Source organism: Cyrtonyx montezumae, unplaced genomic scaffold (genome assembly GCF_038088225.1).
Source record: "Cyrtonyx montezumae isolate F1298 unplaced genomic scaffold, pur_monq_1.0 scaffold_3, whole genome shotgun sequence".
NCBI classification, from domain to species: domain Eukaryota; kingdom Metazoa; phylum Chordata; class Aves; order Galliformes; family Odontophoridae; genus Cyrtonyx; species Cyrtonyx montezumae.
In genome coordinates this window covers 84404198-84422307 of record NW_027072034.1, presented here as the reverse complement: position 1 = coordinate 84422307, position 18110 = coordinate 84404198, and the positions used below count along the sequence as shown (strand labels likewise).

Genomic DNA, 18110 nt, shown 5'->3' with positions numbered 1-18110 from the left:
TTTCCCTTTGGTTCAAGAGGAATAAGGATTCTGAGCCAGTGGGTCAGATGAAAGGCTTGGTGCTTTTTCTAAAGTTTCTTTTGTGTATAGAAACCATGTAAGACAGCATTAACAAAACATGCCTGTGTGTTTGTCCTAGTGCAGAGTGGAAAAGAATGCATGTCTGTGTGGGTGAGGAGGTACCTTTGTACCTGGCAGTGAGTGTGCCTGCAGATCTGTGCTTGCACACAGGTTGGTAGGCTTGTGTCTGCTCGCCTGTCTTTCCCTGAATGATTTCCTGAATCTGACCTAGCTGCAAATGGGACTGTGTATATGTACGTATATCTGAGACATTTTTTAGCAGCTGTTGGATAACTTCACACTACTTTCTGGACTCCATTATGTAAGTGCTACTTGGGTATAAGAGATGTCTGATTCCACATCCAGGCTCTCACCATCGTTTTCTCATGGCTATTACCCTGAGTGAAGCAGAAGTAGCAAAAAAGCAATTAGCCTGCATCAGGTGCAGGTCCACATACTTGTGAATGTGGATTTTTAAAAATCTGTTGTCCCTTGACTAGAGAGAACCTTTCTATTGTACACTATTGTACACTAAGTGCTCCAAATAAAAATTCATATTTTCAACCTGTGTTCTGCTTTTGTCCATATCAGCTTCACTTCTTTTTGTGTGGGTGAGGGCAGAGAGTGGGGAATGACTTCCAGAAGTGGAAAGAGGGAGCTGTACATGAACTGGGATGTTGCTCTGCTGAAAAAAGGTGTGTGTTTAAAAAAATAAGTAATAACGTTAGTCCTTTTTGTGTAAACTTTAGCTGCCCTTGAGACACAGAAAACTGCGGGGGCAGGAAGTAGGACTGAAAGCAAATCCAGCTGCAAGTCATTTCAGGCATTTGAGGGTCAAATGGGATGCTTATATATTTAAAGTGAATTTTGAAACAATATGCAAGCGTTTGGAGGTTTAACAAGGAAAATATGTATAAAAGAATAATAATAGATTATACTTTAATGTTACTCATACTGAAGCACGTTTTTATCCGAAGAATGAAAGCACTGTATTCAGACAGTAAGTTCCTTCTGTACTGGTGGGAAAACCTGAAACTTGGAAATGAAATGTGCCCAAGCTGTCAGTGACACAGCTGGGAGCTGAAGTTTGTTTTAAGTCCCAGTATTAGCCTTTGTTTTGGTACTTTTTGAAATCAAAGCTCATTATAATCCTTTTTATGTTTCTTTCAAAATTTGTGTATGACAAACACCAGCATGATAATAACTAAAAGCATGTGCTCTTCATGTTACGGATGTGAAATTGGGAACCCAGGTATGCCAGTGGTGGGCTGCATGCCCAAACTGATTTTACAGAAAGCAGTTCACAGCGTTGAGAGGTTTCAGAGGATTTAAAGATGCCTTCATAGCAACAGAGTCATTTTGGCACACTGGGTATAGTTGTGAGGTGAGAAGTGAATAGAAGAAATCTATGTGTAGAAACTTAACAGTGAAGTTGTGTTACCATTAAGTCAGGTATCCCCAGTGCTTCCCAACACCACTAATAAAGAAGATTTTCTCCCTAAGTGCTTCAAAGATGACATGATTCAGAGTCCATATTTCTGCAGATAGTACATATTCATCAGTTACCCACGAGATAATTAACACAGACATGCCTATCTCAGGGAGTGATTTATGAGGTTCTCAGTCTTCCACTCCACGGTCTCTTCTACCGTCTAGCGTCCTTTCAACATCATGACAGTGCAGCTGAGTGCCTTCTGCTTCATCCAATGGTCTTCCTTGCTTGCCCTCTATAAACTTTCATTGATGCATGCTTGGTAGAATGCCTATTATATGTTACTTACAGGTACCAAAATTGTAACACACTCAGTACTCGAACATTATTTCTGAGCATCTCTGCTCGTCCTTGGATAGAGGTAAGTTTGGCAACCTGTCTTTTTAACGAAATATAGTGGGGTGCTGGAAAATAAGGAGGTTTCTGATGTTTGCTGAGTCTACTTGTGTAGTTTCATTATCGCATTTCTTTTGCTGTAAAACAGAATACCCATACAACATACTCCCTAGTCTGTAATGCTATAAGCATAGCCATTCGCAACACCTAAAACCTATTACAGTTTTGCAAGCAAGAACTAGTCACATAATAAAACAACTCAACAGCCGCATTTCTAAAAATATGCTATTAAAACGTATTGTGTATTTACTTCTTCAAACCAGAAGCGCCTCTGATCTTGCAGAGCCACTTTCAAGAAAATGGGTGTGGGTTATTTTTTTTTGTGCATGTTCGTGTGTATATTGTTTAAAAATACTTAGCCACCGTTATCCATCGGGCGCATGAAAGCTGCAGGTTTTACAAGGCACCGACCGCCCCGCTCCGTTCCCTCACGGCTCCCCCTTTCCCGCCCTCCGCCCTTGGTACGTCCCGTCGGCGCGCGGTGCGTGCCGGGAGGCGCTCGCGTTGGGGCCATAGTGCGAGGGCGGCCGGGGCTCCCGTAATGGCGCTTAATAAATCCATGCACGCGCGCAACCGCTACAAGGACAAGCCGCCCGACTTCGCCTACCTGGCCGGCAAGTACCCCGAGTTTCGGCAGCACGTGCAGACCACCCTCTCCGGCAGGGTGAGGTAGGCGGCCGCGGGGGGTGGGTTTATGAGCTGCGCGCGTCAGCGGCCGGGCCCCGGCGTAACGGCTGTTTGCGCTTTCAGCCTGAACTTCAAGGACCCCGAGGCGGTGAGAGCTCTGACGTGCACCCTTCTGAAGGAGGATTTTGGGCTCTCCATCGATATCCCCCTGGAAAGGCTCATTCCCACCGTTCCCTTGAGGCTGAACTACATCCACTGGGTGGAAGATCTCATTGGGCATCAGGATGCTGACAAGCGAGTGCTCAGGCGGGGCATTGACATAGGTACTGACCGCGAGCTGTTTGTAAGGCGGTGTGTTTAATTAGTTCCTTATTTATGGCTAATGAGATTAGCCGGTAAGATTTGCTGTGCATCAGTGTTGGTTTTCTTTCCTTTTTTTTTTTTTTTTTTTTTTTCCCCACATAAAGCTGTACGGTACCGAGCATCCCTTTGGCCAGCTTAGGTCAGCTGTCCCGGTTCTGCCCCCTCCCAGCTCCTCGTGCCCCCAACACACTCATTGGCAGGACAATATGAGAAGCTGACAAACTGAAACCTCCTTGGCTCTGCGCAGCATTGCTCAGTGACATCTGAAGCATTAGTGTGCTGTCAACCTTGTTCTTTTGTCCAAAGCCAAAACACGGCATCATACTAGGTGCTATGAAGGCATTCTATCCCAGGTTTCAGGTGTGACAGATGACTGATCTGTCTTTTTAGAAGCACAGAATCATAGAGTGGCCTGGGTTGAAAAAAGTCTCAAAGATCATCTAGTTTCAACCCCCCTGCCATGGGCAGGTCCACCAGCCACGAGCAGGTCCACCAGCCACTAGCCCAGAGCCACATCCAGCTTTGCCTTGAATGCCTTCAGGGATGGGACATCCACAGCCTCCCTGGGCAGCCTGTTCCAGTGTGTCACCACCCTCTGAGTGAAAATCCTCATCTGTTCTGCGTACAGATAATAGTATTATTGTTAGGATTCCAAATTTTCAATGATTCTGTGAGAATTAAAGGCACTTGTGGTAGTGGATTTGAATTCAGTTCATTATCTTTGTTAACAGAATCTTCTGCTTCAGTTGCAAAGGTTTGTTTTTGAAGATTGTTTTGTGCTGAAAGTAAACTTATAATGAGATTGACAGAAGCTCCTTTTTCACATCTTAAGCTTTGCTTGTCTTTATTTTGAAAATGCTACAGTTACTGACTTGGGTTCAGTAATCTCAGTTTTACTGTGCAGATATTTGTCATGAATGTTTCCTTAGTGTTTTCTAGCTTATTGTTATTTGTTGATGTAATTTTTCAGTTCTTGCATTTTTAGCTTGCTTTCAAGTAGATAGACTGTAAAGGTTTGTATCATCCTGTGGTATGTGCACGGTTGCTTTTGTATTAAGCTTGATAGCTGACTTCAACATGTTTGTCATTAGATAGCATTGTCAGAAACATTTCCCATGGACTTTGGTGCAGCAGGTGATTAAGTAGAAGAGACAGATGCAGTTCTGTAACTACTGGAAAATCTTCAGTGTGAGTTTGTAATCAGTTCTGATATTGTAATTCTGGGAAAGAAGTAAATCATCAAAGAAGAACATAAAAGGAGTTCTGGAAATAGCTGTGCATTCTTTATAATAATAAATGATAATTCCATATAATAGTAGACTCATGATAAGTCTCAATAAGTTCTTAGCACTTGCATCACCTCGATGTGCCATATATTTTAAAAATAATCCTTTTGTGCTGCTGTGTATTTCTGTTCATTACTAAGTTTTTATCTGGTTACCTTTTAAAATGATCTCAATTGGCACTCCTGCTGGTTTTTCTGTTTTGGCATTAGGAAAATTGTCTGTGATATCAGATTTATTTTTTTGCAGGTGTGGTTGCTATGTGAAAGTAAAATTATTGATGGTACTTGAAAGAAGATATAAAAATGCAGGAAAAGATATATTTTGGCATTTTTGCTTAGTAAAGTAATACATTTGGCTTTCTCTGAATACGTCATTGTGGGAAAATTGCTTAAGAAGAGTTGATAATTTACTAGAAAATCTGTTCTTGGGAGGATTGCAGCATTCTCTATTCATAGTGTATCTTTGACAATACTGTGTTTTAAATTACTTTTTAAAATTACTCACTAAAGAATGGAATAACATGATTGATGAGCAATTCTTTCTTAAAAATTCTTCTTGTTGCAAAACATGCATAATTGATGTGTTTAATGCTAGAGACTTGTTTTGCTTTCTTCATGTGGTCTTTTATGCATCTACAGGGACAGGGGCATCATGCATATACCCATTACTCGGATCAACGTTGAATGGCTGGTATTTTCTTGCGACAGAAGTGGATGATATGTGCTTCAATTATGCCAAGAAGAATGTGGAACAGAATAATTTGTCTGATCTTATAAAAGGTATGATATAACAGGCTATTTAGTAGCATACAAATGACCTGTATTTATTTTTTGCCACATTCAAGTGGCATGTCAGAACCAGTTTTCCTGCCAATACATGCTGTTGTTTTTACTGACAGAACGTTTGCTAAGGTCCATGTATGCCTAAAACAGAAAGTCACAGTTTGTTCAGAATGGCAAGTGTGGATAAAGAGCTACTCGTCTTTACAAAAATCTGAAAGTTAATGTAAATCCTAGAGAGCTTTTCTCTCCATGTTTTCTTCTGTTACTGAAACATTTATTAGATTTCATGCTGTTTCTGCTACTGAGAGACATAGAGTATTCCCCTCAAATAATTTACATGACACTAGTATGTATTCTTTGTACAGAGTCAATCCTTAGGCTTCGTTTCTGAATGAAGTCTTTAACAGTGCTTATGGTAGTAGCAGAGTGATAGGCTCTATCTTTGGAAGAGCTTAGAAAAATTTCAGTGAGAGTTATATACACTGTTAACTATATAACTGGGCCATTGTTCATCTCTGAAATAAAAATGTTGGTTCTGCTAGATTTTGAGAATGTCCTTTTTACCAGAATATTTTCCTCTTGGCCTGTCCTGTCAGTCTTGAAGATCCAGATCTTATTGTGGGGAGCAACAGCAGTATTCTCTGCTGCCATCATAGATTTCTTAGTGGTGTGGTGGTGTGACACTTTACGGGAGACCTTCAGCATAGGAAGGTGTCTCAAGTGTAACTGTAGTGCCAACAGTGGGAAGCTGAAGTAAATGACTGACTGCTATTGGGCAGAACAACTGGCCAGGGAGTGCCACTAAGGATACTTGTAGTTGGCAGCTTCCTGAAATTGATCCACTCTGTGACTTCTTAATTCCTGGGTCTGAGGTGTTTAGCTAGAGCTGATCATGCTGCTGTAACCAGTAACTAATTTAGCAATGCGTGCTTTGGAGTCAGGTTGAAAATGGTTTTGCATTTGTTTTTTTTTTTTTTTAAACCAAATGATTTTTGTCGTGTTTCAAAAGACTGTCTTGAAATTTTTGCTGGGTAGCTTTAGCAGATTATTTTGCTATATATCTTTATTCTTCAAACTTCAATGAAAAAGTTAATTCAGTGATAGTGAAACACATTTAAAAAAAAAAAAAAGGAATTTTTTTTTGGCTGAAAGCGAAGTACTGTTGTCAATAACTTTCTTCCCCAAAGAGTTTTTTCTATATGTACAAACCTGGAGATTGATTGTAAGTATTAGAAAAAAATTACTTGATGTTCTGTGTTCTCAACTTTTTTTGTTGTTTAAAAAATAAAAAATCAATACCCTGTATGTAATGGTAGGGTAAGCAACTGTCATAAATTTGAACTACAAAAGCTTTTACATATGTAGTTGCAGCAGAGAATTTAGTACAACTCATGCAGTTAATTGTTGATTTGAAGACTCGTGTCTTAAATTACTACTGTGTATATACTTGTAAGTATATACTTATAAGCTGTTCATATGCTGTTTCTTAAAGTCTTTATTTGCATGCTGATGTTATGCTTTTTTGTAGAGTGTGTTGCTAAGAAAGTGCAGTTTTTATACAGTATATAGTTTCAGGAAATGCTGAAATAAAAATGACATGAAATAAAGTATGACACTCCTTACTGACTAAATCCTTCTTTTCTATTAGTGGTTAAGGTGCCACAGAAGACTCTTCTAATGGATGCACTGAAAGAAGAATCTGAGATAATTTACGATTTCTGCATGTGCAACCCTCCCTTTTTTGCCAACCAATTGGAAGCAAAGGTAACCTAGCAGACTAGAAGTTGCGTGTATGTATTCCAGTGTTCACTGAGTGGGAGGATATCAAGAATTATACCTCTTCTCTTGGGAAAGTTCAGTGGAAAATCCCAAATCATTACAAAATAGCATTGAAGTTTTCTCTTTTTGTGCCCATCTGCTCCCAAAAGAATACTGAAAAACTGCCATTCTTTCTGAAGTGTATTTTTTTTCACAACTTTTGTTATCTTTGTGAATTGGTTCAGAAAGGACACTGCTCCTAGATCTGTAATTCAGTGCCCATTATATTGGCTTACTTTGAATGTATTTTTGTCTATTATCCATGGTGGCAATGTGGGGAGGCTAGAGATGGTGACTTCTGCTGCTGACTGAAAATGGAGTTAGGGAATAGTTTGAAAGTAATCCTTTTTAAAAAATGTTTAAAAATGTTAATTAAAGTAATCTCAAATGATCTTCCTTATCCAGGGAGTAAATTCTCGAAACCCACGGCGCCCCCCGCCGAGTTCTGTAAATACAGGAGGGATCACAGAAATCATGGCTGAGGGGGGAGAGCTAGAGTTTGTCAAGAGAATTATTCATGATAGCTTACAACTGAAAAAGAGATTACGGTAAGTGTTTCCTTCTGGGTAGAATTTGACCTGCTTCTCTGTCTGAAACAATGTGAGAACAGTATCTTAGTAAAGAGTGTAGCTGTGGTCCAGTGCTTATTTCAGTTATTTAGTCTTAGTTTATATAAAATTAATCGTTCCAGGCATCGAACGGTTACAAGCCATTAGGGGAGAGAAAGGCAGAAAGCAAAAATCCCTGTACCAGTGGCACTTGTAGCTTGCAGCTGGATTAGCACATGTATGTGCTAAAGTGAGTCAGCATTTAATGTTAGGTTCTTCTGGGATAGGAGGATTTATGGAACTCCTAGTAATCTGTTTGTTACCTGGAAACTTTTCTCTTCTCCTGGTTGAATTTTGATATCTTACAGATTTATCTACTAAAGTTGTACTGAATGCTGTCTTGGGTGAATGTAAGCTGAAATAATAATTGTAGTGAGATCTGAACAAGAAAAATGGCTTATCTTCAGTTTTTCAGACAACTGTTCCCACCAAGTAATGACATTCTGTATGTTACTCCTCTAGCTCTTCTGGGAGCTTCCTTCAGATTTTCTAATATACTTTAAAATACAGCTACAGTAAATTTTTTTTTGTGTTACTACTACAGCTTCATCAGTGCTCTGGGCTAAGGAAATACAGCCTTCCATTTATTCATTCAAGATGCACTTCGTTGAGACTCTTCTAGAGCACTGTGTTAGGATCTCATCGTCATTTATTTGATACCAAATCTTTTATTTAGACTGTATGATTGCTAGTAAAAGAACTGGGGGGAAAAAAAAGGAAGACTTAAGAATATTTCATTTTTTGGAAATAGAGGACAAAGCAGAATAGGACTCTGTTAGAGTGGTTTTGTCTTGTAGCTCTTTCGAGGGAAGAAACATAAATGAGGTTTCAGTTTTATAAACATTGGAGATATTGATACAGAAATAACAGCTTGCTGAAAATACTCTTCCCTGTTTTGCTGGAAACAAGGTTTGGCAACAGTACTAAAGGGGCATGAGTAGAGAGCTGTTAATAGAGAGGACTGAGACCCAGTTGGGCCAGGAGGTGTTCTCGACTTATTCCACTTCCTCTTCCCTTCTTCTTCAACTGAGAGTTGCAGCTTTGGTATTTAGTAATTCTGTGGAAGAGGTGTGTTCTAGTTTTGCCAGGAATATTGGGCTTTCACTTAAGTATTGCTCTGAAATTCTTTATATAGTATTATGTGGGAAATGAACTTAACTGCAGTATTAAGGGACAATTTTTTAAGAACTTGAGAAGTAAGTTAAATGAAGAATGGAAGTGTATCCCTTGGAGATACTGAAGATGAGGAGCTAAGTGAAAGGTTTAGCGCCAGCTAAACAAATTTCTTTTTTGAAGGCAGGAGGGTGCTCCTGTTTTATTTCAGTAATGGCAACCTGGATAATGAGTTATGCATGAGCAGAAGTGTTGGTCAGTAGGTCGGCTTCTTAAGCACATATGCTTGTTGATCACTGAATATTCCTTCATACGCTGATTGTGGTCCAAGGAAAGCTGCAACTAATTGTAAGGAGTGATATCTTACATGTAATTAAGGGCACTCATTGAGACATGATTCCTGCTTGTTCAGATGCTGTTTCAATTTTTCCAAAAACACATTCTCCTCTGTAGTCTGTCTTTGCTCCTGTCATGTTGAACGGTGTCGTAGTCACTCTGTTTAAGGCTAATATTGTTGGTTTTGTTTTGGTTTTGAATTTGCTGTTGTTTTTCTGGTCTGCAAATAGTTCTTTTTTTTGTTAGTGTCCATTTTCCACTGAATTTTATTTGTAAAAACTCTTTGTTGTATATTGTTTGCAGGTGGTACAGTTGTATGCTGGGGAAGAAATGCAGTTTAGCACCATTGAAAGAGGAACTTAAAATCCAGGGGGTAAGTTTTTGTTGTGGTTTTGTGGTTTTGATGCCGGTATTCCACATCAGAGTATCGTGCAGGCAGTTAAGGAGTTAATGCTGTTGGGAGCAGCAGAGGGGCGGAGCTCTGCGCGGGATGCCTGGCTGCTCTCTCTGGGCTTGCTCTCTTGGTTGCTGTGGAGGTTCGGCACGTGTGCTTCCCCTGCAGTTCCTCCCTAACATAAGCTCACAGCTTTTGGTTTGGAAACAGTTTCTCTCTCAATTGTTCAATTTTATTAGATTTAGTAAAGTTACCGTTCCTTCTCAGATCGTGCCGTTTGTTTTTTTTTGTAGACCCGACTATTCCTGCTGTTTCCCCTCCCCCCGGAGTGCGTGGCCACTGACACAGTTGTTTTTTTTCTTCTTTTTTCTCTCCTTTCTCCCTTCTCTGTTTCCCTTGGGTCACTGTCAAGGATAACACCGTGACCGTTTTATATACAGTCCTTACATCCTGTGTATGTTGAATTCAGTATAAACTTTTACATGCTTTCTTCCCTAAGCTTGTGTTGTTTGCATGTCATTAAAATGAGAGAAATCCTTGTGAGCCTTGTGCAGAAGAGCTGAGGTTTCCTTTTGTAGTCTTGGGACTACTGATTCCATTTTGATTAGTTTTGTAACCACTATTACAGTAGCTTTGGGTTATGTTTGTTTTAACCAAGCACATGCTATGTGGTGGTTCAGGTTAGAATGTGGCATTCATGTACCAAAAATTCAATTTATTACTGGAATTCTGATAGATTTAGGAATTCAAAGGTAGAGGAAAAAAATCTTGAAATAGAGATTTTTCCTCTATCTGTCTCTGTGTCTCATCTCTTTCTGTTTCCATGCTCCTTTCTTTTTTTCGCACACGTGTGCTCTGCTTTAGGCAGTTCTCAGAAGTTACATTTTTCTGTTTGTTTGATTTTTGCCACGTAAACCTGGAGCTCATCAGCTCCTATGCTCTGGAGCTGATGATACTTCAGTAAACTGGGCTGGTTGGTAGTTATCCTGGATTATATATAGCGCATCCTTAATACCAAACATAAGTACCTTACAGTGTGTTCCAAAAAGGAAATAAGAATGTGCTTTTTGCAGAGATAGAGTGTAGATGTGTCCTGAATCAGTGCACGTAAATGGTGTTGTTGTGTCTCTCTGAACTTGAACTTGGAGTCTTCAGAGTGCACAGACGTGCAGAAATTTCAGTCACAGTTAACAGCCTTGACACCAACCAGCTTCATGTGGCACTAACAACTATGAGCTATGTCAGAAGGAATTCCCATCGCTGTCTTGAGGAAATAATTGTGCTAACTCTGCTTGCTGTTGAAAAATATGTGGAGTAAAACAGTGTTATTTATTAACATCAGACAAAACTTTGTATGCTACTTAACATAGGTTCCTAAAGTTACTCATACGGAATTCTGTCAAGGACGCACCATGAGATGGGCACTGGCATGGAGTTTCTATGATGATGTACAAGTACCAGTAAGTACTTTAATTTTGTCTTTTCTTTTGGATATCTGTGCCTCATACTTGAGGAAAAGCCTAATGAGCTGTAAATACATCTGCCTTGAAATGAACTGCTCTCCTTCAGAAAGGAATATTGATGGAGTAGGCTGTGTGGGCAGTGGGTTTTGTTAATTAACTCTCAGTCTGTTAGCAGTTGTTACATGTGATCCATTATGACCGGTCAGTAGGGAGGGAAAAAGAAGCCTGCAGGGACTTCCTGTGGGTTACAGTGAAAGTGTGGGTCACTTGTAACTCCAGAAAGTGTATGTAGGTTATTGGAAATTTGGGGCTAGGTTTGAATTTAAAATTCCTCCTGAAAACTTGATTTTAGTTTTTTTTATATAGATTCTTGTTACCAAATAAATATGGACATATTTTTTAGCTGCTTTAGGTCTGCCTACATCATAGGATCATAGAATAGTTGGGGTTGGAAGGAACCCCAGTCAAGTTCCAACCTCCCTGCCACAGGCAGGGTTGCCAACTGCTAGATCAGGTTGCTCAGGGCCCCATCCAGTCTGACCTTAAACACCTTCAGGGATGGGTAATCAGCAACCTCTCTGTGCAGGCTGTCCCAGCACCTCACCATTCTCTCAGTGAAAAATTTCCTTGACATCAAATCTAAATCTCCCCTCCTTTAGTTTAAAACCACTCCCCCTTGTCCTGTCACTACACCTGTAAAAAGTTGATTTCTCTCGTGTTTATAAAATCCCTTTAAACACTGGAAGGCCACAATGAGGTCTCCCTGCAGTGTCCTCTTTAGGCTGAACAAGCCCAGTTCCTTCAGCCTGTCTTCATAGGAGAAGTGCTCCAGCCCTTTGATTGTCTCTGCTGGACCTGCTATGTTGTACACCACGGAGTTGGATCCAGTACTCCACATGGGGCCTCATGAGGGCAAAGTACAGGGGAATAGTCACGTCCCTTGCCCTGCTGACCACCCCTCTTCTGATGGAACCCAGGATACCATTGGCCTTCCAGGCTACATGTACATGCTTCTGGTTCATATTCACTTTTTCATCATCCAGCACCCCATAGTCCTTCTTAAGCAGGGCTACTTTCAAGGAGTTCTTCTCCCAGAAATATCTGGGATTACCTTGACCCAAGTGCAGAGCCTTGTACTTTGCTTTCTGGAACCTTGTTAGGTTCACAAGGGCCCACCTTTTGAGTTTACCAAGGTCCCTGTGGATGGCAGCCCTTCCGTCTGCTGTATCAACTGACCCACTCAGCTTGGTGTCATAGACTTGGTGTCTGTGTCACTGATAAAGGTGTTAAAGAGTACCAGACCCAAGGTGGACCCCTGGGGGACACTGCTTATTACCGATCTCCACCTGAAAATAGCTATTGACTACAACCCTCTGGTTGCAACCTTCCAGCTAATTCCTTATCCTCTGAGTAGTCCACCCTTCAAATCCATATCTCTAGAATAGAGATAAGGATGTGGTGCAGGGCCTTGCAGAAGTCCAGGTAGGTGATACCAGTTGCCTTCCCTTTGTACTTTAGTGCTGTCACTCCATCACAGGCCACCAGATTGGTCAGACAACCTTTCCTTGGTGAAGCCATGCTGGCTGTCTCAGATCACACGCTTGTCCCTCACAGGCCTTAGCATGTGTTCCAGGAGAATCTGCTCCATGATCTTCCCAGGCACAGAGGTGAGGCTCATTGATCCATAGTTCCCTGAGTCTTTCTCCCTTTCTTAAAAATGGAACTCATGTTTTCCTTTCTGTAGTCCATGGGAATTTCACCTGACAGCCATGACTTTGTAGATGTGATGGAAGATGGCTAGGCAACCATATCAACCATCAGTTCCAGCTGTGCCTTAACTTTCCTAATCCCATCTCTAAGTCTGAACAGCATCTGTTTTTTCCCAAGTGACCCATTGTAGCTTCTACTACCTGTACTTGACCTTCTTTGTCTTCAGTTTGACCAGGAGGTCCTTGCCAAGCCGTGCTCGTTTCCTGTCTTCTCTGCTTGCTTTGTTATTCTGAGGGATGGAGAGCTCATACACTCTCCAGAAGGCATCATTAAAGAGCAGCCAGCTTTGTTCCATTTCTATGTCTCTAAGGAGTTCTTCCCTGGAGATCTCATCCAACAATTCCTTAAACAGTCTGAAGTTTGCTCTCCTGAAGTTCAGGGTCTGACTATGCTCTGTGCCAGCCCCATGTCAGTCTGTAATAGTAACACTAGTTGCTCCTTGGGCACACAGCCCCTTGCGTTGGAAGATAGGGATGGGGAACAGAATAGGCCCTGCGTAATCCATGATGAAATGGTTTTGGACCTGCTCTGAAAGCTGGGCACTCACAAGTCCATGGGGCCTAGGGTGCTGAGGGAGTTGTCAGATGTGGTTGCCAAGCCACTCCATCATCAACAGTCCTAGTTAACCAGGGATGTATGATGGACTGGAGACTGGCAAATGTGACACCCATCTTGAAAAAGGGCTGGAAAGATGATTCTGGTAGCTACAGACCTATCAGTTTCACCTCGGTGCCAGGGAAAGGTTATGGAAAGGTTGATCTCAGGAGCCATTGTGGATCAGCTAAAGGTCAGCTGGGGGATCAGGCCCAGTCAGCATGGGTTCATGAATGGAAGATTCTGTTTGACAAACCAAATTTTGTTCTATGACAAGTTGACCCACTTAGTGGATGAAGGTAAGGCTGTTGGTGTGGTCTGCCTGGACTTCAGTAAAGCCTTTGATGCTGTCCCCCACAGCATCCTCATGGAGAAGCTGGCTGCCCATGGTTTAGATGGGGATACACTGTGGGGTGGAGCACTGGCTGGATGGCTGGGCCCTAAGAGTTGTGGTCAATGGAGTTAAATCTAGTTGGTGGCCAGACACAAATGGTGTCCCCCAGGACTCGGTACTGGGGCCACTCCTATTCATAAATGGAGCTTGTTCACTTTAATGTGAGACAGTTACTTTTTTGTTCCATGTGTAGGGCTGGATAGGGCAAGATAAATACAGGCAATAACCAAACTTAGAATTTTACAAGCAAATCTTCAATGAACTCGAATCACAATGTGGATATTAGCACCTGATCTGTATTCTCAGGAGCAGCTATGTCAGTTCACAGAGAGCTAACAATTTGAAATAGCTGGTAAAGGTTTTCAGCTGACATAGGAAGATAAAGGCCCTCTATCTATTAGATGAGCATACAGTACATGCTGCTGCCAGATATTTGTACCTAATAACTTTTTGGAGTGAAGTGAAACACAGGTTATGTCAGTGACTATTTTGTGGTTAGGTGCACTGTTAGTCCATAGTTAATCCATAGGTATTGCGAGTACAAAAGTCATCACACTAGTACTGCATAGCATTATATTTTTTGTGGTGTTACACTGCTTTTGTTTCTTCTTTTAGTCACCTCCCTCTAAGAGAAGAAAACTAGAAAAACCTCGAAAACCAATTACATTTACGGTCTTGGCTTCTACAGTCAAAGAGTTATCCATCAAAGCTGCAGCAATGGGGTGGGATGCTGCAGAAGCCATTGCTGTTGTTAGAGCCTGGATAGAGAAGATTCTTGCTGATTTGAAGGTACGTATTAGATGTTACAATATCCTACCTTAAAGTGTAAGTGTGAATGAATGATTTGAAGTTCTGTCTTCTGCAATAGGTTCAGCATAAGCGTGTTCCTTGTGGAAAAGATGAAGTTAGCCTGTTTGTGACTGCCATTGAAAACTCCTGGGTTCATCTGAGGAGAAAGAAACGAGACAGAATAAGGCAATTACGGGAACTTCCTCGAGCTTCTGATGATGTTCTGCAAGCAGTGGAAGAGGAAAAAAACAGTCAGAGCAGTGTGAGCAACAGTGTGGTCTGTGAAAAACCCAAGACTGAAGATTCTGAAACTGAGCTTGTGGCACCTGATGAGGACGTCCACTTGACTGCAGGCGATGAGCTAACAGAAGAGTCTGCTACCAAAGAATTTAGTGAGCATATGGAGGAGGAGGAAACAGAAGCGAAGCAGGCAGAAGAATCATTTAACAAAGGTTCCAGCAGTGCAAAGCAGGAACCTCAGCTTTCAGAGGAAGCTAGCAATCTAACAGTTGAAAAAGGACAAAGTGCCAAGGAAACCAGTAGATGTTTCCTCTTTAAGTGTTTAATGAATGTGAAGAAAGAAGGAGATGATGTTTTAGTAGAAATGCACTGGGTTGAAGGACAGAACAGAGACTTAATGAACCAGCTGTGCACATACCTACGGAACCAGGTTCTTCGCTTGGTTGCTAGTTAGCCCTTTATCCCACTTTGGCAAAATGAGTTTTCAAGTTTTATAAACTATTTTTTAAGGTTTAAACAGTTAGCAAAGTAAGATTTCTCCTTAAACATTAGTAAAATGAAATTTAAAGCTCTTTTTTAATGTTAAACAGCTTTTTTAAAGCTGCAAGGAGTATATGAAGTAATATATCTTTATTTTTTCAGTTATAAAAGTACGTGTTGCAGTGAAGCATGTCTATGCTGTGACCATTTCAAGTATCATAGTGCTCATTTTGTTTTTTCTTATCTAGTGTAATAGATTTATACTATTACTTTGTAAACTATTACTTTACTGAAATACTTTCTTGAGTATTTTTCATATGAATGCAGGAAGTTGTTGTTCTGCCTCCGGAGTTGCCTTGTGCAGCTGTGAGCCCTCAGCCGGGGGTTTAAGTACACCTCTCGTCCCTTTGATGTGATCAGCCTTTGATCTGCAGAGTGGCAAGATGGACACATCCTTTAAGCGTTGATTGATTAAAGAAATATTTTAGAAACACCGTGTATTTTTTTGCACTTTTCGGCCGTTCTCACCGTTGTAGAGCCGAGCCGGCCGCTGGGGGCTCCCGGCCTGGGATCGGCGGGGCGGAGCTGCCGTTTGAATGGCGCGGCGGGAAGATGGCGGCGTGGCCGCGGCCTCGGCGGCGGGACTCCGCGGCGCCGCTGGAGCCAGGGCGGTCCGTGCTGCCCCGCTCGGCCCCGCGGTTCCCTGCCGCGCCGCGCTGAGTCCCCCGCCCGGCCTCGAGGTCTCCCTACGCCGCAGCGGGAGCCCCGGCGGCGGCTCGGCAGGTAGCGGGAGGAGGGGCGGCGGGGTGAGCCGGGCCGGGGCCCCGCTCGTGGTTCAGGGTGCGTCGCGGGGCGCTGGGGAGACGGGTGGGCCCGGGAAGGGACCGCGCCGCCGGGCTGAGGTGCGGGCTGGTTTCTCCCCGCGCTAAAAGGGTGGCGGTGCACGGAGGTGAATCTTTCCGTGCCATTCGCCCATTAGCTGAGGGAAGCAAGAGCGTTCTGCGCACGCTGCTGAAGCGGGGCTCGTTTCTGGTGCACGCCGTGTAACAGCGGGCCTCGGCCTCTAGGTGCTGCCCTAATACAGCAATCAGCGCAGCCTGTCTGCCGTCCTTTTGATTCCAGCTGCTAGAATGATTGTATCTGGAAGCACCGCCCTTCGTTGTCCTGGGTACCTGGGTTTACACCGTGTCTCCTAACCTAGCTTCGTCCCTCGCTGTTTTTGTAACTCTCCAAACTCTTTACACCCTCCAGCCTCCTGCAGGCAGGCAGCATCTTCTCCCCACTGTTTATATACTGCAAGATGCGAGGCTTTGTCAGCACTCCTCAGAAAGACTCATTGCACAGCACTCCTGTGTCCAACAGAGCCCAAATTCTTGCATGCATTTTAGCATCATAGAATCACAGAACATCTCAAGTTAGAAGGGACCCACAAGGACCAACAAGTCCAACTCCCAGCTCCACACAGGAACACCCAAAATTCAAACCCTATGACTGAGAACAGTGTCCAAAAGCTCCTTGAACTCCAGCAGGCTGTGGCCATGCCCACTGCTCTTGGGCAGCCTCTTCAAGGGTGAAGGACATTTTCTTGACATCCAATCCTTTCTTTTGGATGCATCTAAATAATAGTGCTTAAACTCATCAGTGTGCATCATCCTGCTTTTAACGATCTTTTAGCATTTTTCTACTAGGTAAAAAAAAAAAACCCAGTTGATGCAGTACTATGCTTTTGTATATATGTCTTTAAAATTTGAAGTTTCTAAGACACAAGTTTTCAAACTCCCTTTCATTGTTAATCTGAAGGCATTCTTCCAGCACTGGAGCCCTATCATCCCTTACCCGTCTTCCATAGGCATTTTGTTGGTTTTAGCATTGGGGGAGAAGCCTGAGATCCCATTGTACATCTATTTTTTTGTTTTGCTTTTAAGTTATTACAAATCCTAGTTCTGCCATACTATGACATTTTAGGGTAGAGAAATCTGGACACTTATAAATGCCCCATGGAAACCTGTTCTGCTTGAAACACACTGTTGTTCACTCTGGATATGCTGAACGTTATATTTAGTATTTCATAGTGCTCAGATCACACACAGTGAAACAACTATTTCAGAGCTAAGGTGTAACAGCTTTTTCATGTAGTTGTGCAGGGGAGAATGGTTGTGCTCTAGTAGTAGCTAGATTGGAGTTAACCTTGAAAACTAGCAAAAAGTAGCTGCAGTTTTTGTATGTTTTCTGTAAATACTAGCATTTGTAAGCAGACAGTATTTTCCTGATTGTGTATGCCCTTATGTGGTAAACCTTTTTTTTTTTTTTTAGTGTGGTGTTAGAAGGATGGGTACAGTAGTGTCATTCAGCACAATTACTTGTTTTCCAAATAGATTTGATGAGGTCTTACATAAAGTGCTGCTATGGGAACTAAGTAGTGATGGATGATAAGGAAGGCATTACTGTGGATCAGAAATCTGTTTTCTGTCTCAGATGAGGAAAGGGACAAAAGGTTTGAGTTTCCTTAATGATTAGCAAAAAGGGAGAGCCACAGAGGAGGCAGTATCTGTAGCCAGCACAAAATTATCTAGGGTTATAAGACAAGAAATTAGCAGCAAAGAACTTAATTAAGCTAGAGGAACTGGCAGTGTGGTGAAGATACTAATCAGTGTTGAAAAAACAGAGGTAACTGCAGGGTAACTTGAGCTGCCTATTTATTTTATGTTAGTGATTTAAATTTTTATCTAAAGTGAGAAAGAGCCTGGGCAGTTCTGTAATCTGTGAGGACTACTGGGGACTCTATAGCAGTAATCTAGACAGGAAATGGTTTGAGTAAAGGTAAGATGGCAAATACATTGTAATGCTGCTAAGTTAATCAGTGCTGAAATTCTGCTTCAGTCTGTATTTGGTCATGGTTACTCTGTCTCTAAAGCAACCATCAGAGTGAGGGTTTGGTGAAGAGATTATTTGTATGTAAAAAACCTAGTAGGAGGAGAAATTGAGAAAATGATGTCAGGAGATGAGGCAAATGACAAAATATGCATGGGAAATATTGAAAAATACTGGAAAGATAATGCTTTGTTACCTTTTTCCCATAATAAAGAGGCTGGAAAGAAGTTTGAC

General features: G+C 42.0%; 2 protein-coding genes across 2 annotated transcripts in view; both read left to right on the top strand.

Annotated features, from left to right (window-relative positions):
- Window positions 1-2479: 2479 nt before the first annotated feature.
- METTL16 (methyltransferase 16, RNA N6-adenosine) lies at window positions 2480-15496 on the top strand. The gene is made up of 9 exons (XM_065742118.1): window positions 2480-2617; window positions 2699-2898; window positions 4863-5003; window positions 6655-6770; window positions 7230-7372; window positions 9185-9254; window positions 10646-10735; window positions 14112-14285; window positions 14365-15496. The coding sequence occupies exons 1-9, from the start codon at window positions 2490-2492 to the stop codon at window positions 14977-14979; spliced, it is 1677 nt and encodes a 558-aa protein (XP_065598190.1). The 5' UTR covers window positions 2480-2489; the 3' UTR covers window positions 14980-15496.
- Window positions 15497-15543: 47 nt separating this feature from the next.
- Window positions 15544-18110, top strand: part of POLQ (DNA polymerase theta) — a 54358-nt gene continuing 51791 nt past the window's right edge. The window contains exon 1 of the mRNA XM_065742130.1: window positions 15544-15788. Within this exon, the coding sequence (XP_065598202.1) occupies window positions 15602-15788 (187 nt within the window). The 5' untranslated portion in view covers window positions 15544-15601. The remainder of the gene's footprint in view (window positions 15789-18110) is intronic.